Source organism: Nerophis lumbriciformis, linkage group LG27, assembly GCF_033978685.3.
Source record: "Nerophis lumbriciformis linkage group LG27, RoL_Nlum_v2.1, whole genome shotgun sequence".
In the NCBI taxonomy this organism is placed as follows: domain Eukaryota; kingdom Metazoa; phylum Chordata; class Actinopteri; order Syngnathiformes; family Syngnathidae; genus Nerophis; species Nerophis lumbriciformis.
This window is the reverse complement of record NC_084574.2, coordinates 20,041,333-20,065,925: the sequence shown is the minus strand read 5'-3', so window position 1 is coordinate 20,065,925 and position 24,593 is coordinate 20,041,333. Positions and strand designations below refer to the sequence as shown.

The following is a 24,593-nucleotide window of genomic DNA, read 5'->3' as shown; positions in this document are numbered from 1 at the left end:
TCATAGTTGTTTTTAGAAATGATGACAGATGTACTCCTCTCTGAGCTGCCACCTTAACGTGGTAGAGGAGTTTGCGTGTCCCAATGATCCTAGGAGCTATGTTGTCCGGGGGCTTGATGCCCCCTGGTAGGGTCTCCCAAGACAAACTGGTCCTAGGTGAGGGATCAGACAAAGAGCAGCTCGAAGACCTCTATGATGAAAACGATTAAGGAACCCAGATTTCCCTTGCCTGGACGCGGGTCACCGGGGCCCCCCTCTGGAGCCAGGCCCGGAGGTGGGGCACGATGGCGAGCGCCTGGTGGCCGGGCCTGTCCCCATGGGGCCCGGCCGGGCACAGCCCGAAGAGGCAACGTGGGTCCCCCCTCCAATGGGCTCACCACCCATAGCAGGGGCCATAGAGGTCGGGTGCGATGTGAGCTGGGCGGCAGCCGAGGGCAGGGCACTTGGCGGTCCGATCCTCGGCTACAGAAGCTAGCTCTTGGGACGTGGAACGTCACCTCGCTGGGGGGGAAGGAGCCTGAGCTAGTGCGCGAGGTGGAGAAGTTCCGACTAGATATAGTCGGACTCACTTCGACGCACAGCAAGGGCTCTGGAATCAGTTCTCTCGAGAGGGGCTGGACTCTCTTCCACTCTGGCGTTGCCGGCAGTGAGAGGCGACGGGCTGGGGTGGCAATTCTTGTTTCCCCCAGGCTCAGAGCCTGTACGTTGGAGTTCAACCCGGTGGACGAGAGGGTAGCTTCCGTCCGCCTTCGGGTTGGGGAACGGGTCCTGACTGTGGTTTGCGCTTACGCGCCAAACCGCAGCTCAGAGTACCCACCCTTTTTGGATTCACTCGAGGGAGTACTTGAGAGTGCTCCCCCGGGTGATTCCCTCGTTCTACTGGGGGACTTCAATGCTCATGTTGGCAGCGACAGTGAAACCTGGAGAGGCGTGATTGGGAAGAATGGCTGCCCGGATCTGAACCCGAGCGGTGTTTTGTTATTGGACTTTTGTGCCCGTCACGGATTGTCCATAACGAACACCATGTTCAAACATAAGGGTGTCCATATGTGCACTTGGCACCAGGACACCCTAGGCCGCAGTTCCATGATCGACTTTGTAGTTGTGTCATCGGATTTGCGGCCTCATGTTTTGGACACTCGGGTGAAGAGAGGGGCGGAGCTTTCTACCGATCACCACCTGGTGGTGAGTTGGCTGCGATGGTGGGGGAGGATGCCGGACAGACCTGGCAGGCCCAAACGCATTGTGAGGGTTTGCTGGGAACGTCTGGCAGAGTCTCCTGTCAGAGAGAGTTTCAATTCCCACCTCCGGAAGAACTTTGAACATGTCACGAGGGAGGTGCTGGACATTGAGTCCGAATGAACCATGTTCCGCGCCTCTATTGTCGAGGCGGCTGATTGGAGCTGTGGCCGCAAGGTAGTTGGTGCTTGTCGTGGCGGTAATCCTAGAACCCGTTGGTGGACACCGGCGGTGAGGGATGCCGTCAAGCTGAAGAAGGAGTCCTATCGGGTTCTTTTGGCTCATAGGACTCCTGAGGCAGCGGACAGGTACCGACAGGCCAAGCGGTGTGCGGCTTCAGCGGTCGCAGAGGCAAAAACTCGGACATGGGAGGAGTTCGGTGAGGCCATGGAAAACGACTTCCGGACGGCTTCGAAGCAATTCTGGACCACCATCCGCCGCCTTAGGAAGGGGAAGCAGTGCACTATCAACACCGTGTATGGCGAGGATGGTGTTCTGCTGACCTCGACTGCGGATGTTGTGGATCGGTGGAGGGAATACTTCGAAGACCTCCTCAATCCCACCAACACGTCTTCCTATGAGGAAGCAGTGCCAGGGGAGTCTGTGGTGGGCTCTCCTATTTCTGGGGCTGAGGTTGCTGAGGTAGTTAAAAAGCTCCTCGGTGGCAAGGCCCTGGGGGTAGATGAGATCCGCCCAGAGTTCCTTAAGGCTCTGGATGCTGTGGGGCTGTCTTGGTTGACAAGACTCTGCAGCATCGCGTGGACATCGGGGGCGGTACCACTGGATTGGCAGACCGGGGTGGTGGTTCCTCTCTTTAAGAAGGGGAACCGGAGGGTGTGTTCTAACTATCGTGGGATCACACTCCTCAGCCTTCCCGGTAAGGTCTATTCAGGTGTACTGGAGAGGAGGCTACGCCGGATAGTCGAACCTCGGATTCAGGAGGAACAGTGTGGTTTTCGTCCTGGTCGTGGAACTGTGGACCAGCTCTATACTCTCGGCAGGGTCCTTGAGGGTGCATGGGAGTTTGCCCAACCAGTCTACATGTGTTTTGTGGACTTGGAGAAAGCATTCGACCGTGTCCCTCGGGAAGTCCTGTGGGGAGTGCTCAGAGAGTATGGGGTATCGGACTGTCTGATTGTGGCAGTCCGCTCCCTGTATGATCAGTGCCAGAGCTTGGTCCGCATTGCCGGTAGTAAGTCGGACACGTTTCCAGTGAGGGTTGGACTCCGCCAAGGCTGCCCTTTGTCACCGATTCTGTTCATAACCTTTATGGACAGAATTTCTAGGCGCAGTCAAGGCGTTGAGGGGATCTGGTTTGGTGGCTGCAGGATTAGGTCTCTGCTTTTTGCAGATGATGTGGTCCTGATGGCTTCATCTGGCCAGGATCTTCAGCTTTCACTGGATCGGTTCGCAGCTGAGTGTGAAGCGACTGGGATGAGAATCAGCACCTCCAAGTCCGAGTCCATGGTTCTCGCCCGGAAAAGGGTGGAGTGCCATCTCCGGGTTGGGGAGGAGATCTTGCCCCAAGTGGAGGAGTTCAAGTACCTCGGAGTCTTGTTCACGAGTGAGGGAAGAGTGAATCGTGAGATGGACAGGCGGATCGGTCCGGCGTCTTCAGTAATGCGGACGCTGTATCGGTCCGTTGTGGTGAAGAAGGAGCTGAGCCGGAAGGCAAAGCTCTCAATTTACCGGTCGATCTACGTTCCCATCCTCACCTATGGTCATGAGCTTTGGGTTATGACTGAAAGGACAAGATCACGGGTACAAGCGGCTGAAATGAGTTTCCTCCGCCGGGTGGCGGGGCTCTCCCTTAGAGATAGGGTGAGAAGCTCTGCCATCCGGGAGGAGCTCAAAGTAAAGCCGCTGCTCCTCCACATCGAGAGGAGCCAGATGAGGTGGTTCGGGCATCTGGTCAGGATGCCATCCGAACGCCTCCCTAGGGAGGTGTTTAGGGCACGTCCGACTGGTAGGAGGCCGCGAGGAAGACCCAGGACACGTTGGGAAGACTATGTCTCCCGGCTGGCCTGGGAACGCCTCGGGGTCCCACAGGAAGAGCTGGACGAAGTGGCTGGGGAGAGGGAAGTCTGGGCTTCCCTGCTTAGGCTGCTGCCCCCGCGACCCGACCTCGGATAAGCGGAAGAAGATGGATGGATGGATGGATGACAGATGTGAGCAAGAGCATGTATTGGCTATGTGTGATGATGTAAAGGAGGGGTGGTTGTAATGTATAAGTATGTGTCAAAGAAAGGGCATTTTATGGCTTTTCATAATTGGATTACATGCTACAGTATAATGTTATTGTTATGATTTTATTGCATGTTTTTTATCTTTTTAATTTAGGTAACCAGGGATTGCAAATGGAAATGAGATATTTAGCTATCATCTGGTACAGAACATATCTGTCTTTGAGCTTAATGTCTCTGTGCATTGTCCCTTCAAATAAAGACTAAACTAAATTAAACAGATCATTTGTGCTATGAAAGATGTAACTCACAAATTGAAAAGTATTGATAAAAACATGTTTACTTTAGTAACAAAAAGGTAATCATCAGGGAGTACATGCCAACAGCAAAAGGCTTGAAAGAGATGCACACCTGCATGCCGACCCTAATCTGACTGAGGTACACCCTAACTGGGCTGAAAAAACTTGTAGGATTTTGTCATGATTTCACATGAGAGTTTGGACTTTATTACTTTCTGTATTATTTCCTGTCCGCAACTCATATTTTTGTTTCACACTTCCTCCACCTCTTCTCTTGTCTGAGCGCTGGCTCCTTCACCTGTCCCTGATTGGCAATCAGGACACACCTGTCTTCAGTTGCCCAGTCCTCTCTGGATCATTTTGCTTTGGTGTGCTTTTTGCTTTGTACCTCCACTATGCACTTCCCTGCTGCACTATTTCTGTTTTGTCATTAAGGTTGCAAAATTCCGGGAATATTCAAAGTTGGAAACTTTCCATGGGAATTAACGGGAATTAATAGGAAATTAATGGGAATAAACATTGAATGCAACATGCTAGATCTTGCAGCATGATTATTAGCTAAAACAACCTGATTTTATGCAAATTCAGTTGAATTTCAACCCTGGACGGTGCATTCCTCCATCACATGTGCAGTGCATTCTTCCATCACATGCACAGATAATTACCAGCATGCTACACACTACAGCAGAGCTATTGAGGCCACACTAGTATTTGAGCCCAAGGACTTCATCCATTCCGGTAAGTGTTGATGATATTACTGGGGTAAATATATTTGATCTATGGTATTTAAGTTTAATAGAGGTGCAATTGCTTGTTACTGTATGACAGTGACGTTCAGTCAGGGGAGGCAGGTGAGGCGGGGCCTCACGTGCCATCATGGAAAGAAAAAAAAAGTAAAAAAAAAAAAAATTAATTAAATTGTTATATGTATCCAGTGATTATACTATAAAGCTATTTTCTATCTAACTTCACCAGTTTTAGATTATTTTTATTCAAAATCGCTGAATTTTCACATTTGCCGTTCAAATACAGAGAAGAGACTTGCGGTGATCAGCAGCCAGTTGAGCCTCACCATGGATTGCGCAATGACTCCGCTAACTGCTGGCCTGCTGTGCAGTGAGACCGTATTGCTATATGAACTATATTATACATTTCCATAGTTTAGTTAGCTGAGGTATATAATGTACAGTGTATTTTGTCAACAACTGTATGTGTGTAACGTATTTCTTGTGCTGAGCAATCATAAAACGGCTGCAAAGACGCACTGGCTGAGGCTCGCAGTAATCCCGCCTCATGGTGGTAGAGGGCGTTAGTGATCCCAGAGATAATTTTTGCGACTACTCGGCTGCAGAATAAGTGACAACAAGCAGCAACAGTTAGCAGCGATCGTTTATTGTTTCCTCTCGCCTGGACTATTAACATGGAGGATTACATATCTAAAATAAAACAGTTTTCTAAACTGGACTTTCAATCGAAGCAGGAGGTAATAATTAAAGGAAGATCTCCATCGAGACAGAGAGACTTTTAAAACTGAAGAAAGATAAGGAAGACTTCTATAAACAAGTTATCGATGCTTTTGTTCAGAAGGAACAGCGCATAAACTTCATTTATAAGTAAAGGTAAGACCATAATAACGTTTTTTTTATTAAATGTGCTTTTTTGTGTGCTACAGTTTGTATGTGTAAAGTTAAAGTCAAGTTAAAGTACCAATGATTGTCACACACACTAGGTGTGGTGAAATTTGTCCTCTGCATTTGACCCATCCCCTTGATCACCCCCTGGGAGGTGAGGGGAGCAGTGAGCAGCAGCGGCGCCGCGCCCGGGAATCATTTTTGGTGATTTAACCCCCAATTCCAACCCTTGATGCTGATGCCAAGCAGGGAAGAATGCTGGTATGAGCTTTTAAACATAACCCGTTAACTGCTGCCAATCAAATGGTGAATAAGATACTCTTTAGGGTTCATATGTTTGTAAATCTGACTGTGATTAAGTCAGTGCCTCACCAGCCATCAACCTCACCGCACGTCACTGCTGTATGACTGTAGACTACTCCAGCAGACTTCCACTCAAGCTAGCTAGCTCTTCCTGTACTTGTTAAATGATTTTGGGGCCAATATCTCTAGCTAGCTAGGTTTATGTACTACCACAGTCTCATAATGAAACAAAAATATTTCTCCGTTAGCCATGATGCTAATTTTCTCTATGTTAATTCCATTCATCTATGCTAAAAACGTTAGCGATCCAAATTTACTGTTTTTGTGATCTGTAAAGTTCAACTAGCAAATACTAAATCGATTGATTAATCATCGACTTTTAGAAGAAACCTTAAGTGGTAAAAATGCCCCTGTGCCAACTTTTTTGCAATGTGTTGCTGCCATTAAATTCTGAGTTAATGATTATTTGCAAAAAAAATTACATTTCTCAGTTTCAACATTAAATATCATGTCTTTACAGTCTATTCAGCAGGATTTGCAAATCATCGCATTCTGTTTTTATTTACCATTTACACAACGTGCCAACTTCACTGGTTTTGTTTTTTTTAGTTTAACCTGTTGCTCCATGCCAGTGCTGGTTTATTACCTTTTTGTCAGTGTTCCGACATACGCCACTGTTAGTGTGTGTTGTTTGTGTGTCTTCTCTGTTACCTGTCTGATTGGCTCTGGGACTCGGAAGCGACAACAGGCGTGTGTGAGGCGCACAGCTGTATCCAGACTGATCTTATGGCCGACTGACACATATACCGGCTTTGTGCTCTTGTCCGAACTACGCAGCGCCTGCAAACATACAATGGCTGTGACACTTCAACCGTTTTTGGTTTGTTGTCCATGTTCACACTTTGAGTGGAAGAGAGGGACTTCACAGCGTTTTAGTATTCATTTGTGCATTTATCCATTGTCGCACCTTTCCGAGCACTTTTCCTGAGGTTGCAATGAGTGGAAAGCTGTCTCCTCCTTTCTGCAGGGCAGCTATCTACAAACACAAAGGAAAAACACATCCAGGTTGTGAAGGTAAACATAGAAGGTGTCCTCATAGTCTCTTTACAATTAAAATACATATTACAAAAGCAACTAATTGTCATGTCTGTGGGATCATGTTTTGTTTTAGTCATGTCTGTTTGGTTTTGGTCACTTAGTTCCTGCTTTTTCACTCCCTTGTTTTGTCACCATAGCAACCATTAGTTTCACCTGTTTCATATTTTGAGTCACGCACCTGTTTTCACTAATCATGTCACCAGTATTTAGGCTTGCAGTTGTCAGGAAGTCAGCCTGGCGACATTAACTCTGTTATCCCTGTTACTCCATTGACTACGTGTTCCATGCCATAGTTCCATGCTTTTCAAGTAAGTGTTTGTTTGTTCATGTCACAGTTTCATGTTCATAGTTTTTGCCCAAGTGCTAGTTTTGTTTTCTTAGCCAAGTTTGTACTTCCGCCTTGTGCGCGCCTTTTGTTTCTTTTGTTAGAGTAAAAATAAAAGATGAATTTACCTTCAAGCCAAGTCCAGTCTAGTTGTTTTGCATCCTGGGAAAGCAATTTGCGCAGTAATTTGTGCCGCCATAGTCCACGCACTGACACTAATGAGACACTTTCAGATTTGTTTGTTGTACTTGGTGAAAATTCCAAGTATTTAATTAATAGAGGTGTCCTGATTCGATATTGATATCGGATATTGGTCCGATATCAGATATTGATATCAGTCCGGAAGATATTGGCTTGCATCTAATATCTCTGACACCTGCAGTTAAGCACCTAAATGTCCTCTATTAAGTACAAAAGGTTTGTCTTTTCTTGTATTTCAGGGAAGTCATTTACAAAAGGTAAAGATGGTAGGCTATAGGCTAAGAGGAACAAGCAGCTACACAACAGCTAAGCACACAAGCTAGACATATGTAACAAGTGTCCTTAACCAAACTTTATTGCAGTCCAAAACAGCACATTTGTCAACTTAAACAAGTATGAAAAAAGCATAGTTGCATTTTACATATGAAAAGTCTCCAAGGCAGAATAAGCATATTGAATTGTATCCAGTAAGCAATGTGTTCGCATCATTCAATTTACTGCGTCATGATCCTAACTAAATGAAATATTTTGACCAAAAGGTTTCGCCAAAAAACTAATTACCACACCAACTCAACACCACCAAATTTAGTACACCTATGTACCGGACTGAAAAATATGATTACTCATGTACCATTACACCATTACAATTGGAAAAAAGCTTGGATTTATGTTCTGTTGCTTCAATAAATTGTTTAATGAGAGTAACTAAAAATGTGTCATATCCATACCGCTTTGAGTGCCCGGAACTTAAGATACGCGGACATTGTTTTTGCACAAGCGCTGCAATAGCGCGCACATGAGAGCGGTGGTACGTGTGTCGGTGAACAGTTGAACGTTTTTATTTTGTACATTTTTATTAATGCAGTGCTCGAATTTAAACACGACAACCGTGGCAAAAGCCGCGACCACCCTTGTGACTTGCCGTAAAGCCCTAAAAAAATTTAAATTTAAGAGCGCACTGCTGTGTTTAGACGGAGACAGGTGTGGACAATATTGGAGACAGACGCACTTGTCCCCACACTAAAAGTATACAGTGAAGAAGAAAAACTAGTTGACGTTGCTTTTATTTTCTCAATACAGCGTCCATCAGCTGCTGTGACTGAGAATTAATGACGTGAGGAAAAATGCAGCAAGGGATGTGTCGTGAACGTTGTCACAACTTGTTTATAAAGTCTTTAGTTTGTTTACTGGGATGATCACTCATCCTTTATTTAACTGCAAACTGTATCAGTGTTCAAATAACATCAATACTAGCTAAAATGTTATGCCATCTCACGCTGGCTGTGAAGATTGTGTATTCGATGTGAGAGGTGTCACTCCTCTTTAAAAACTGTTGCACTGAAGTACAAGGAGGCGTTGTTGGAGAAGAACAAAGCTTGTTTTTTAGACTTCATCTTCATTACCTAAACTGCTTTGAGTTTTATTTTGACATCAAAAAGTAAACGCCACGTTTTTTTTTTACATTCCTTGTGTTTTTTTCATGTCACAAAGGTATTACTTCAAAAACCATTAATGTGACAAATCATTTTATTAATGTTTTATTGTGTATAGTTAATTCCGATACGACATATTGCTACTCTTAATGCCTGCTCAGTGACCTAGTGGCTAGAGTGTCCACCCTGAGATCAGTATGTTGTGAGTTCAAACCCCGGCCGAGTCATACCAAAGACAATAAAATTGGGACCCATTACCTCCCTGCTTGACACTCAGCATCAAGGGTTGGAATTGGGGGTTGAATCACCAAAAATGATTACCGCTGCTGCTCACTGCTCCCCTCACCTCCCAGGATAATTTTGACACACCTCGTGTATGTGTGACACTGATTGGTACTTTAACTTTTTTACTTTAATGGATCTGTCCCGAGAGAACAGCATCTACATGTACATATAAATGTACATAAAACATAAATAATAATAAAAAATACCTACTGTACCTCTATCAAAATGTGAAAATAGAGATAAAGGCATCATGTAATGACAAAAAGCTGACAAGTTGAGGCCTGTTAATGCCCACATGTTAAAAGTTTAATTTAAATGTAGATGTGAATTTATTAGAACAAATTATGTACAGTAAGTCATGGCAAGCATAACATTTTTTGTATCTTACTCGATTAGTCAAACTAATCGATAGATTACAAGATTTATAAAATAATCAAAAGCTGCAGCCCTGAACTGATCCATCAATGGAAAAACAACAGAGAAGGTGGAGAATTTGAAATATCTCGGTAGCAACATTAGCAACGATGGGAAGAGCACTGAAGAAATACGGATAATGACTGGAAAGACCAATTCAATATTTGGCATCTTGTACAATACGTGGAAAATAAAAAATCTCAAATTAGAACTAAAACTCCCAACATAAGAAGCAGTAGTTCCACCAGTGTTGCATCTGAGACGTAGCAAATGACAGCTAAGGTAAAACAGAAGGTGGATGCCTTTCACCATAGGTGCTTAAGAAGAATTTTAGGGATATCATATCGTATCAACGAATCAGTATGACAAAGAACAAAGACAGGATCTCTGACGCAAACCACAAGCAAACGTAGGGTTGTTTGGCTTGTACACGCTATCTGGATGGATGACAACAGAATCCCCCAAAAAGCACGTTAGTGGAAGACAATAGATGGAAGGCGGAACATAGGAAGACCATTCATAACATGGAGAAGAACAATTGATAATGACTTGATAGTAAGGGTGTAACGGTACACAAAAATTTCAGTTCGATACGTACCTCGGTTTAGCGGTCACTGTTCGGTTCATTTTCGGTACAGTAAGAAAACAACAAAATATACATTTTCTGGTTATTTATTTACCAAAATTTGTAAACAATGGCTTTATCCTTTTAACATTGCTTTAAAATAGCTCTGTGTGTGATGGATGTGAGCCACCACTAGGCTGATCAGTGCAACAGCAGGCAGTCATGAATGCTAAGCATAACAATAACATACATATACACACAGGGTCCATTGCCAGGGTTAATGCAGTCAACATATATAAAATAAAAACTAAATAAGATAAGGCTCAGAAATGGTTTCTTAACAAAACCGTTCTACATATAAAGCGCAACATTTCCACATATAAAGTGCAACATTAAACTGCTTCAAGTTGTTGCTCAGATTAAATAAAATGACAAAACTTTTCTTCTACATACAAACCCCGTTTCCATATGAGTTGGGAAATTGTGTTGGATGTAAATATAAACGGAATACAATGATTTGCAAATCATTTTCAACCCATATTCAGTTGAATATGCTACAAAGACAACAAATTTGATGCCAGCAACACGTGACAAAGAAGTTGGGAAAGGTGACAATAAATACTGATAAAGTTGAGGAATGCTCATCAAACACTTATTTGGAACATCCCACAGGTGTGCAGGCTAATTGGGAACAGGTGGGTGCCATGATTGGGTATAAAAACAGCTTCCCAAAAAATGCTCAGTCTTTCACAAGAAAGGATGGGGCGAGGTACACCCCTTTGTCCACAACTGCGTGAGCAAATAGTCAAACAGTTTAAGAACAACGTTTCTCAAAGTGCAAATGCAAGAAATTTAGGGATTTTAACATCTACGGTCCATAATATCATTAAAAGGTTCAGAGAATCTGGAGAAATCACTCCACGTAAGCGGCATGGCCGGAAACCAACATTGAATGACCGTGACCTTCGATCCCTCAGACGGCACTGTATCAAAAACCGACATCAGTCTCTAAAGAATATCATCACATGGGCTCAGGAACACGTTAGAAAACCACTGTCACTAAATACAATTCGTCGCTACATCTGTAAGTGCAAGTATGCAAAGCGAAAACCATTTATCAACAACATCCAGAAACGTGGCCGGCTTCTCTGGGCCCGAGATCATCTAAGATGGACTCATACAAAGTGGAAAAGTGTTCTGTGGTCTGACGAGTCCACATTTCAAATTGTTTTTGGAAATATTCAACATCGTGTCATCCGAACCGAAGGGGAAGCGAACCATCCAGACTGTAATCGACGCAAAGTTCAAAAGCCAGCATCTGTGATGGTATGGGGGTGCATTAGTGCCCAAGGCATGAGTAACTTACACATCTGTGAAGGCACCATTAATGCTGAAAGGTACATACAGGTTTTGGAACAACATATGCTGCCATCTAAGCGCCGTCTTTTTCATGGACGCCCCTGCTTATTTCAGCAAGACAATGCCAAGCCACATTCAGCACGTGTTACAACAGCGTGGCTTCGCAAAAAAAGAGTGCGGGTACTTTCCTGGCCCGCCTGCAGTCCAGACCTGTCTCCCATCGAAAATGTGTGGCGCATTATGAAGCGTAAAATACGACAGCGGAGACCCCGGACTGTTGAACGACTGAAACTCTACATAAAACCAGAATGGGAAAGAATTCCACTTTCAAAGCTTCAACAATTAGTTTCCTCAGTTCCCAATCGTTTATTGAGTGTTGTTAAAAGAAAAGGTGATGTAACACAGTGGTGGACATGCCTTTTCCCAACTACTTTGGCACGTGTTGCAGCCATGAAATTCTAAGTTAATTATTATTTGCAAAAAAAAAATAAAGTTTATGAGTTTGAACATCAAATATCTTGTCTTTGTAGTGCATTCAATTGAATATGGGTTGAAAATGATTTGCAAATCATTGTATTCCGTTTATATTTACATCTAACACAATTTCCCAACTTATATGGAAACGGGGTTTGTACAAAAAGTGCAACATTAAACAGTTTCAAGTAAATTCAGCCTCAGATTAACTTTTCTTCCCCCCCCCCCAGCCTTTAAACCTGGTGACTTTCACTCAATTTTTCAAGTTTTTTGCCAGAAAAATCAGTTTATCCACATTGTCTGCAGAAAGAGCAGACCTGCTTGCAGTTAAAATGTCTCCAGCTGTGGAAAATACCGTATCACTGGGCACGGAGGTAGCAGGTATGGCGAGGTCGTGCCTGGCTAACTTGGCAGCAAGAGGATATGTGGGCTCATTGTTCTTCCACCATAGAAGTTGGTCAAAATCTAGTTTTTAATGCAATATGGTCTTGAATCTGCTGCTATAAAAACACCAACAGCATTTGTTATTGCTTTAGCCCTGCCTGACTCGCCGAGGAGAGGCTGCTTGAATGCGGTGTTTGCACCACGCTCGTCTTTATCTTCGTTGAAGCGATGTTATCCATTGTTGTATCGCGCCGCAAAGCCGAAGTGTTCCCAAACGGGAGATCTTAACGAGGCAAGAGGGTCTCCCAGCTCTGGCTTTTGCATGTTGTAGTAGCCTGGTCGCTGCTAGCATGCCGTGTGTTGTGCCTCAGTGTGCATTGTTTACACAATGTGTGGTGCGTTACTTAATATGTCCGTGTGGAAACTCGTTCGGTGCACCTCCGTTCTGAACCGAACCCCTCGTACCGAAACGGTTCAATACAAATACACGTACTGTTACACCCTTACTTGATTTCATGGGAAAAGGCAGAACTTGGTCCAAGACAGAATACAGTGGACTTGTGAATCATTTGTTTCTACTGTGCGTCTGTGGGACACATTGTTGACTTTATCAGTCATAAAGGAGGACAGGACTATATAGAGTGAAGCATGTAAAGTTACTGAAGATAAAAATGTGAATTGGACCGGAAGAGGATACAGTGCAGGAATGAAAGAGCGATGAACGCAAGGAGGCACATAACATTAGTTTCAATAAAAAAATAAATTGATAAGTCAAGTACGGGCATATTTTCAGATAAATACCTTGAAATGTACAAACCCCAAAACCAGTGAAGTTGGCACGTTGTGTAAATCGTAAGTAAAAACTAAATACAATGATTTGCAAATCCTTTTCAACTTATATTCAATTGAATAGACTGCAAAGACAAGATACTTAACGTTCAAACTGGAAAACGTTATTATTTTTTTGCAAATATTAGCTCGTTTGGAATTTGATGCCTGCAACACGTTACAAAAAGGCTGGCACAAGTGGCAAAAAAGACTGAGAAAGACCTGAACCATCAAACACTTATATGGAACATCCCATCGGGGAACAGGCTAATTGGTAACAGGTGGGTGCCATGATTGGGTATAAAAGCAGCTTCCATGAAATGCTCAGTCGTTCACAAACAAGGATGGGGCGAGGGTCACCACTTTGTGAACATATGCGTGAGAAAATTGTCGAACAGTTCAAGAACAACATACGTTGCCATCTAAGCAACTTTATCATGGACGCCCCTGCTTATTTCAGCAAGACAATGCCAAGCCACGTGTTACAACAGTGTGGCTTCATAGTAAAAGAGTTCGGGTAGTAGACTGGCCTGCCGGTAGTCTTGACCTGTCTCCCATTGAAAATGTCTGGCGCAATATGAAGCCTAAAATACCACAACGAAGACCCCGGACTATTGAACAACTTAAGCTGTACATCAAGCAAGAATGGGAAATAATTCCACCTGAAAAGCCTAAACAATTGGTCTCCTCAGTTCCCAAAAGTTTACTGAGTGTTGTTAAAAGGAAAGGCCATGTAACACAGTGGTAAAAATGCCCCTGTGCCAACTTTTTTTGCACTGTGTTATTCATTAAATATTAATTAAATTCTAAGTTAATGATTATTTGATGATTATTTGCAAAAAAAATGTGTTTCTCAGTTGGAACATTAAATATCTTGTCGTTGCAGTCTATTCAATTGAATATAAGTTGAAAAGGATTTGCAAATCATTGTACTCTGTTTTTATTTACCATTAACACAATGTGCTAACTTCACTGGTTTTGGGTTTTGTAGAATTGTTCATACCATTTCATCTCTATAATGCAGTGTGCCCATCCCTAACCATGTTTGGTATGTTGGAAGGTCATGGCTAATAACTGCTAAAATACACAAAACGTGCTAACATCAGTTTAGGTCAGAAAACTTTCAGAATTTGACATTTCAATTGGTTGGAGTTGCTTAGCAGCTACAGTCCAATTATTCATACATTGTGGTAATGTTGTTTATTGTAATGTAAATGACTGTCCTTTTTACCTTTACTAATAGTGTGTAACTCTTGTGACCAACTTGGGCTGTTTGCACAAACAATGTATTTTTTAAAAGGCTCGCTCTGATGTAAAATTACAATTTACAGCACACAGAATTGATGTATAGAATTTGTTCACAAAAATACACAACTTCGAAAATGTTAGTGATATTGGGCATTTGAGTGAAATTTCAGGGTAAATATAAAATGCACTATAATCTTTACAGGTGAAGTTATTCTGACCAACTGCCGGACGTTTCTCTACTTTTTGTAGAACTTTCTATTCAAGGAGCTGAACGGCAAAATTCTCAAAGGTGTTGGTTGGTGCTGGTGATGACACGCTCATTCTGTTTAGTTGCCACCATACCTCCACACTCATCTATCTCAAGGGTGCCAAACTCATTTTAGCTCAGGGACTATTAAAATCATGGCATTAAAACTAAAAAATAAAGACAACTTCAGATTGTTTTCTTTGTCTTACTTTGGCCAAAAATAGAACAAACACATTCTGAAAATATTACAATAAAAATATAGAAAAAAATACCGGCAGCAGTAAAGTTTAGATCCATGAAGGAAAGAAGAAAGTGAATGAATGTTTATAACTGAATACATTTACATATGCATAAAATTGTGTTTTCTTTTGTATTTTTATTATTATTATTTTATTTTTTTTGCAAATATATTTTATTGAATTTTACAGTTAAAATCACATTTGACAGTCATACTTTGCTCACGCAGACCCTTCATACAGGCACACATCTACTCATCCCCACACACATGCACACTTAAGGAGAGAGGTGCACTTGAACTTTAAAGGCCTACTGAAACCCACTACTACCGACCACACAGTCTTGATATTTTATTTATCAATGATGAAATCTTAACATTGCAACACATGCCAATACGACCGGGTTAGCTTACTAAAGTGCAATTTTAAATTTTGCGCGGAATATCCTGCTGAAAACGTCTCGGTATGATGACGCCTGCGCGTGACGTCACAGGTTGTAGAGGACATTTTGGGACAGCATGGTGGCCAGATATTAAGTCGTCTGTTTTCATCGCAAAATTCCACAGTATTCTGGACATCTGTGTTGGTGAATCTTTTGCAATTTGTTCAATGAACAATGGAGACAGCAAAGAAGAAAGCTGTTGGTGGGAAGCGGTGTATTGCGGCAGGTGTTGTGCCGGAAAACGCAGCCCCGCCATAGAATGCACCCCTTGACTGTTGTGCCGGATAACACAGCCGGTGTTTCATTGTTTACATTTCCGGAAGATGACAGTCAAGCTTTACCATTGGCCTGTGGAGAACTGGGACAACAGAGACTCTTACCAGGAGGACTTTGAGTTGGATGCGCAGACGCGGCACAGTGAGTACGCATGCAGCTGCGGCTTCCAAACATTTGATCGCTTGCCCGTACGTGCGTGCCGCTATGTGCATGTCACGTACGTAACTTTGGGGACTTTGGGGAAATATATGTGCTGTATGAACTTTGGGGAGGTGAACGGTACTTTGGGCTGTGGGATTGAGTGTGTTGTGCAGGTGTTTGAGTTGTATTGGCGGGTTATATGGACGGGAGGGGGGAGGTGTTTGTTATGCGGGATTAATTTGTGGCATATTAAATATAAGCCTGGTTGTGTTGTGGCTAATAGAGTATATATATGTCTTGTGTTTATTTACTGTTTTAGTCATTCCCAGCTGAATATCAGGTCCCACCCGCCTCTCACAGCATCTTCCCTATCTGAATCGCTCCTACTGCCCTCTAGTCCTTCACTCTCACTTTCCTCATCCACAAATCTTTCATCCTCGCTCAAATTAATGGGGAAATCGTCGCTTTCTCGGTCCGAATCGCTCTCGCTGCTGGTGGCCATGATTGTAAACAATGTGCAGATGTGAGGAGCTCTACAACCTGTGACGTCACGCTACTCGTCTGCTACTTCCGGTACAGGCAAGGCTTTTTTATCAGCGACCAAAAGTTGCAAACTTTATCGTCGATGTTCTCTACTAAATCCTTTCAGCAAAAATATGGCAATATCGCGAAATGATCAAGTATAACACATAGAATGGACCTGCTATCCCCGTTTAAATAAGAAAATCGCATTTCAGTAGGCCTTTAACAACTCAAGGTTTTGCAGTATAGACATTATTAGAAAAAAAAAAAAGAAAAAAAAAAGATATTGTATATATATCCATCCATCCCGCTCTGGCTCAGGATCAGGAGGCTATCCAGACCATAGCAAGATGGATGAATATACCTCGGCATCAAGGATCCTCGGAAGTGATCACAAGATCACCTCCCGAGGACCTCTCCACCGTTCACACTTAGAAAAGAAGAAGAATTATGTATTATTTTTTTAAATAGGGACGGCGTGGCGCAGTGGAAGAATGGCCGTGCGCGACCCGAGGGTCCCTGGTTCAATCCCCACCTAGTACCAACCTCGTCATGTCCGTTGTGTCCTGAGCAAGACACTTCACCCTTGCTCCTGATGGGTGCTGGTTAGCGCCTTGCATGGCAGCTCCCTCCATCAGTGTGTGAATGTGTGTGTGAATGGGTAAATGTAGAAGTAGTGTCAAAGCGCTTTGAGTACCTTGAAGGTAGAAAAGCGCTATACAAGTACAGCCCATTTATTTATTTATTTATCATTTAAATGAATTAAGTCAATTTTATGACAACCTTTCTCCAAAACACAATATAGAATGTGAGATATAACAGGATAATGCAGACATTTATATTTTGTTTCAAAACGGTTACAAAAAAAGTGATACCCCAAAAATGTACTCTGGGACCCCATTTTTATGACTTGATGACTTTCAAAATGAACCCCATTTTGAAAATTCCTAGCGCCAACACTGATGGAGAATTGGTGCGTGCAAAACAGCAGCAGGCGGCTGTGGCCTGCGGGCCGGTTCTAATACTAATCAAATATCATAGATCATTCATTCTACCTTGACTTTGACACCCCTGGTCTATCTAATCTGCTGCCAAAGACTGCCACTCTGGACATTGGATTTACTTATTTATTGTCGTGCAATTAATAGGAATTATACCCCAAACCTTTTTTGGTGTGGATATAGTTTTTCCTTAGCCCATTATGACCCCCGCCCCCGTGATGGTTGCTATAAATGTTTTTCCACAATGAACACCTGAATGATTCAGATAAGGCTTGGGAGAATGTGATAGCATAGAATAGAATAGAATACAATGGAATGCTTTATTGTCATCAAACATGAGAGCATTACAAAATTACAGGTGGCTACTCTGTTAGGTGCAGTTAAAATACAAGACAAACAATAAATAACACATTAGAAATAAATACATAAATACCAGTACGAACAGCAGCGCAACAGAGAAAGAGAATGTAAGCTATTTGAAAATACTCAATATTCCAATGACCCACAGGCAATGTTCCCTCTAATTTTTCATGTGTCTGAGCAAACGCTCAAACTCCCTGAGCATTCCTTGGACGACATGTGAGCAACATCAGACATGCATGCTGTCGCCATCCCAGCATCACACCTGTCCCAAAGCTGACCTCATAACTAGTTCAATGTTTTATTAATCAAATAACAGCAGTTATTTCCATAATACTATTTTCTAATCTAAATGATTAATTAATCTAAATAGAAATTCAAAAAAAAGTTTTCAGGAGCTGTATGTTGTATGTCTTGGGGGTTGCTGTAAAATAATTTAAGACATGTACCCCTTCAGAGATCACAATTTGTTCCCCTTGAAATATGCACATTTAGCACAAAGAGATGTGGGCTGTAGCACAAACATGGGATATAGTGGATAACGTTGTGTCTGTAAAATATATAATTACATACTTTTTATCATCATTTATCTAATCTGGTAACTGCATTTCATGATTACTATGCTTAAATTAACATTCTTAATACAAAACCCAAAACCTGTAAAGTTTGCACGTTGTGTAAATGGTAAATAAAAACAGAATACAATGATTTGCAAATATTTTTCAACTTATATTCAATTGAATAGATTGCAAAGACAAGATACTTAATGTTCGAACTGGAAAACGTTATTTTTTGCAAACATTTGGAATTTGATGCCTGCAACATGTTTAAAAAAAAGTGGCAAAAAAGACTGAGAAAGTTGAGGAATGCTCATCAAACACTTATTTGGAACATCCCACAGGTGAACAGGCTAATTGAAAACAGGTGGGTGCCATGATGGGGTATAAAAGTAGCTTCCATGAAATGCTCAGTCATTCACAAACAAGGATGGGGCGAGGATCACCATTTTGTGAACAAATGCGTGAGTCAAATTGTCCAACAGTTATTGTCAGTTGTATCAGAAAACAAAGACTAAAACGAACTACAACCAACGCTAGCAATGGTTATACTGGTGAAAATAAGTAGATCATGCTTAGCAGCCTAATGTACCAAAACTAAAGAGGAGACATTTTACCAAGGTATGCCTATTGGCAATGTTCCCTATAATTGTTCATGTGTGTGAGCAAACGCACAAACACCCTGAGCATTCAGTGGAATACAGACGTGCACACTGTGGTCATACCAGCAGCACATTTGTCTCAAACCTGACATAAAAATTAAAATGTCTTATTATTATAATCAAGTGACAATAGTCTTTTTCAAGAGATTATTTTCTAGTATATGGACACGTTGGGAAGACTATGTCTCCCGGCTGGCCTGGGAACGCCTCGGGGTCCCCCGGGAGGAGCTGGACGAAGTGGCTGGGGAGAGGGAAGTCTGGGCTTCCCTGCTTAGGCTGCTGCCCCCGCGACCCGACCTCGGATAAGCGGAAGAAGATGGATGGATGGATGGATGTGATTTGGCCCACTCAGATATTGTTTTTTTTAATCAGCTATGCACTATAGTATTTTATGCCTGGGTGGGGGTCCTGCTTTGGAAATATTGTGTACCCCTTTCAGAGATCACATTTAGTTCCCCTTTCTCACATGTTGCATGAGATGAAGTGTTTATTAACTTTCTGTCCATAAAATAAATATTTTTATTAGCAATTCTGTAGTGCTGTAACATAATTTCATGATTAATATTCAAAAAATAACATTCTTAACAAATGACAGTAGAATAAGCACACTGATTGAGGAGTCATAGTAAAACGACCTGAAATTTACACTTTACGTGTAGTGTTGGAGTTGTCCAACTTTTTGTGTGGCCATAAACGCACCAGTGGCTAATTGCCATAGTGTATGTGTTGGTGCAGGTGAGAGAGAGAGCAAGCGGCTGCTGTTGATATAACAGATGACAAAGAGTTGCTTTTGGCTTGGTTTGTACGGTAGACAACGGCCAGTATTGCTAGATAAAAGTATTGTTTTGGTGTGGTTATGGCCGACAAACAATTTTGCTAAATAAAGGGACCGATTGAATTCCTGTCCTCCTTTAAGTGTCTCCACAGACGTTACAATAATTTAACCGTGTTGACAAACATTGTTTTATCTGTTGTGGCCGTCTTTCGTCACCTGTTACTCACAGTTGCATTGCAATATCATACAAAACAAATTATTTGTTTATTTTGTTTAAAGTGGGATTTGATTTTGTGCGCGGCATAGATTTGCTGTGCGCAGAGGACTCGTGAGCAATGCGCAATTGCGCACCTTAGAGGGAACGTTGCCCACAGGTAAAAACAGTTTCATCTCTGTTTGACTGAAATCTCTTCCCTGATGACAGGAGTTTGAAAAAGTGCTGACCAGGGTGAGAGCCATCTGACAGGATTTTCTTGATCAGGGTGAGAGGAGTTTGAACAAGTGCTGATCAGGGTGAGAGTTATCTGCCAGGATTGTCTTTGCTCTGCCGAGGCAGCAAGATGTCGCAATGTCCTCGAGGGTGGCCGATAATCATCTCCACTGTCCCGGTCACCCTTTGCAGGGCCTTCCTGTCTACAGCAGAGGAAGTGAAGTTTCTGCTCTGCCTTTTTGACCAGTGCTGATGTGTTGACAGTCTGTGTGAGGTCATCCAAGATGTATGTTCCTAGGAACTTAATGGAGGCCACAGTCTCCACACATGTTCCATTTACTGAAAATGGAGCACGTTACCCTCTCTGTCTCCTATAATCAATGACCATCTCCTTGGTCTTTGTGGTGTTCAGCCTCAGGTTGTTCTTGGTGCACCACCCTGAGAGTCTGTATTTCCTCTCTTTAGGATGTTTCATCACCCTCCGTGGATCAGGTCTATCACTTTGGTGTCTTTTGCGAACTTGATGATGGTTTTCGAGGGGTTTGTGTCATGGTCCTTCATGACAGTTTAGAACTATGTTTGTTATTTTTCTGTGCTTGGTGTTATTTCCGTTCCAGTTCTCTTGTTTTCACTTCCTATTTGCTTCCATTTCCTGCCACTTCACCTGTGGCCTGACTTTAGCCTCCCTCACCTGTCCCTGATTGGCAATCAGGGGGGTTCTTATGCCTGCCCTGTTTCTCTGGACAGAACCGGATCATCATTGATTGATGCTATCTCGACAAGTGTTGATGTTTCTGTGCACTTCCGAGCTGGGACAGTTCTATTTTGCATTCATTAAATAATAATTGTACCTGCACTTTGTGGCCTTTCTCTGCATACTGGGGTCACGCCAACAACGCCAAACAAGTCCTTGACAGTCTGTAACGCTGGTGACTACAGGAAAAATCTGACCCGTGTGCTTGCCAACAATGTTTTCTCCTTAAAGTATTCACATTATATTGGGAATAAACATAACAAAAACCCCAGCAGACGCCCTGAGTTCTTCCACTTCCTACAACGACATTGTTGGGTCTTTTTATCTATTAGATGCCTCCAAAATATGTTTGTTCATTGTAGTAAACTGATATTTTTAATAGGTCACTGAAGCCTCATAAGCATATTCATAAACCCATGTTCAACTTTGCCACATGTCCACTGGTAGTTGTTCCAGCTTCATTAGTATGCAACACGAATCAACTCAGGCTGGGAAACAGCAAACACACCTTCACATTCTAAAGAGGATTATGTCCTTTGTTTTGTCCCTGCTCCTTTTTTAAATCCAAGTTTAAAGTTGTCAGCTCCTTTAATAAAATAAGTTTTATGTACAACTACAAAAAGTATAGTAAGTCACCTTAAAAGTTGTTTCATGAGGACAGAGTGTAAGGGGAATAAGAACAGCAAAATATTCTAAATGAAGGAAAAGACAAGAAAATAACAGTTCAAATGGGACTGACATGTGTTGACAAATCCCTGTGTTGGATAAAAAAACCCAAATCATTGGCGAAAGCTGGGAGTTTACCTGAGACTGGTGTTCCTCACTTTTGTATATACCCTGGACCTGGAGCAGGTTCTTAGCAACGCCCACACACGGTAGCCCTGACTTCACCCCCAAATGGCATGCCAGTCCGAATTCTGCAGAGTCCACACAGTGACAGAAACCACGACTGAATATTTGTATTTTTGTCAAACATGTTCAGTCTCTAAGGAAACAAAAAACAGATCAAAGAACCTTGCACCACCATCTCCGTGTGTCTTAAAATCTTGTGTATTTGGGAATTGATGCATTTTGCAAACAGTAAATAGTAAAGATGTCTTCAAATAGTCGAAGATTTAACGATTCAATGCTTGGAGTCGGATTTGACTGTCACCCTCGCAATCCAATCGTCGGTTATTAAACCTGAGGCGAGTTGAGTACCCGCTGAGGCCCCCAGTGTCATCACCATCTATTCATTTCTCTATTAAAAAAACAAACATAAAACCACACCATAGATTTAACTGATCGTGTACAATAAGCAGAATCTAACGAATAGGATTCGACAATTAGAATTCTAAGTCGAAGACAGCCCAGCCTTAGTAACTAGTTTGATGGGCCATGGGAAGAACGACATCAGGCCTGGGCAATTATTTTGACTTGGGGGCCCAAATTTAGAAAAAAACATGTGTCTGGGGGCCGGTATATCTGCTTTCCAAGAACGCTAATACAAAACCTCACAATAATGTCTGATTGAATGCTAAAAACGTTATGACAGTCCGCCTTAAACGGAATGGAATTTTGATTTTTTTACTGAATGAGACACCCAGAATGTACATGAAAATAAAGAATGTGGGTTTAACAATATTTACTTTGAACGATAAAACACTGAATATTGACACCATATGAACGTCAAAAATGCAACAAACACAGCAAAATATGAACGTGAAGGGCAACTCAAAACATTGAAAGAGCTATATTGGACCAAAAATCCAAAAAACAAATCTGTCTGGAGCCGCAAAAAATTAAAAGCTGTATAAATGTCTAATAATGAAGGCAACACATGATGTTAGTGTCTATGCTAGCCATATTAGCCTACTATCAAAATGACTATGTGTCGCAGGCTGAAGCAAATCTTCGTTGACAGAAATGTTGAAATGTAATATTTATTCTACACATTTTTACAACATTAGAAACCATTAGTAAATTAGAGGCTACTCAGAAGGTGAGATAACTCCTGGATATTACTGGCTTTTAATGGCCAAAGGTAAAGGAAACGTCAGGCTGTCTTCTACTACTGGATTTATTACAATCTTTGGCAAGCTAGGTAATGTTTGCTGTGGTCTGGAACAACATGGCATACAAACAACTATCAGAAATGCAGCCAATACTACATACAGATAATGTGTCATGAGACATGCAAATATAAATTATATACAACGAGGATAAAATTAAAGGAAATTAAATTAGCTGAAATATACCTACAAATGAGGCATAATGATGCAATATGTACATACAGCTATCCTAAATAGCTTGCAGTCATGCACTGACCAAATATGCCTGATCAGCACTCCAACAAGTCAATAACTTCAACAAAGCTCACCTTTGTGCATTCACGAACAGCATAAAACTTTTGGTGGACAAAATGAGACAAAGAAGGAGCGGAAGATTTTACATGTAAACAAAGTGTTGCGTCACAGTCCACACTATGGTGACTTCAAGAACCGCCGAAATTAGTGGGACAAAACGATGTTGACCAAATAGTGTCATCAGTGAAGCATACACACACACATATTAAACAGTGGTAGTTCTAACAATTGGGAAGGTTTCCGTCATGTTTATCATCAAACAAAAAAACATACATTTTCAATCCTTTTTTAAAAATGCTGCAGGGAGCCACTAGGGCGCCACTAAAGAGCCGCGGGTTGCTGACCCCCGTCCTATCCTAACCTATTACAGTGTAAACGCCCACCCCCACTAATACTTGGTGAAATGTCTTGTCTTATCAATTTTTTGACACTTTGTAGCCAACAACAAGCTTCTGGCACAATTTAGGCTGAATATTTGACCAGTCACTTTGGACTTTGTCAGTTATTTTACTGTGTTCTGTATAACTTCCTGTCCTGGCGTTTCTACTTTTTAAGTTTGATTGTTGTCGTTCCTGTTCAGTTCCTATAGGATTTGCTGTGTTCCTCCAGCGTACCGGTTTCTGGTTCACCTTTTAGGAACTGGATTAATATTATTATAGTCCTTTGAAACAAAAAAAAAATGTTCATTGATGATTTGTTTTATGTTTGTATCGCATACCACTGTTTGCCTTTTGTCAGAGTGCATTGTCAGTGTGCATGAGATTTTTGTTTGTGATGTTTGATGCTATTAATAAATAATTAAATGATTTGACCTGCATGCCGCCTTATGTTTCTTCATTCTGCAACTATGAAAAATTGGCAAAGTTCTTTACATTTTTTTGGCACAAAAGGGTTGAGGTCAGTGTTATGGGACATTATCTGGCATTTTATTTTGCCATATTGTGCAAAACCAACTTTTCTTACCTATTGCAATCTGCATAAGTCCCGAAAATTTGCGCGCGTCTGCCATTGTAGTCCGTGCCGACATCATAGTCAATAAGATCCTTTTCCTCTATCCTGTTGTCGGGAGGCATTTATCCTCCGCTGTTGCCATTTCTAATATAAAGTAGCGGTCAGTTTTAACTTTTATCAGTCAGTAGACTCGCTATGGAAGCGCTAAAAACTACAACAAGGAGAAGATCCTGTCGAAGGTGAGCCACGTAAATAAGACCGCCCACAAAACGGCGCATCCTAAAGAGACTGTCAGAAAGCGGCTTAAAGATGATCTGTAAAACATAATCTCTGCAACATTTTGACCAAAGAACCACCATCACATGTTATGTAGACCACAAGTAAGTGTTTTACATTTAGAAAAAATAGATATATCATGACCCCTTTAATGCGCCTTATGATGCGCCTTTTGTGTTGCATTTTTGTCATTGCACTCCTCCTTTTTGTTTTGTTGAGTGCACCTGTAAGCATTCACCACCAGGCTTCTGCAGCTGATTGTTTCCACCTGGTGGTGTTGGATCTTTCTCTGTTGTCAAGCCACATGCCTGCTCCTGGTCCAGTTCTGCCAGCTGTAAGTGTTTCCTCT

General features: G+C 42.1%; 1 protein-coding gene across 2 annotated transcripts in view; it reads right to left on the bottom strand.

Moving 5' to 3' along the window:
• LOC133624650 (endonuclease V-like) overlaps positions 1 to 24,593 on the bottom strand; it is a 166,957-nt gene that overhangs the window by 126,423 nt on the left and 15,941 nt on the right. For both annotated transcript variants that reach the window (XM_061988417.2, XM_061988416.1), the window contains exons 5-7: positions 21,477 to 21,589; positions 6,623 to 6,691; positions 6,367 to 6,495 (exon numbers count right to left, since the gene is read on the bottom strand). In XM_061988417.2, the coding sequence (XP_061844401.1) occupies positions 6,367 to 6,495; positions 6,623 to 6,691; positions 21,477 to 21,589 (311 nt within the window). The remainder of the gene's footprint in view (positions 1 to 6,366; positions 6,496 to 6,622; positions 6,692 to 21,476; positions 21,590 to 24,593) is intronic.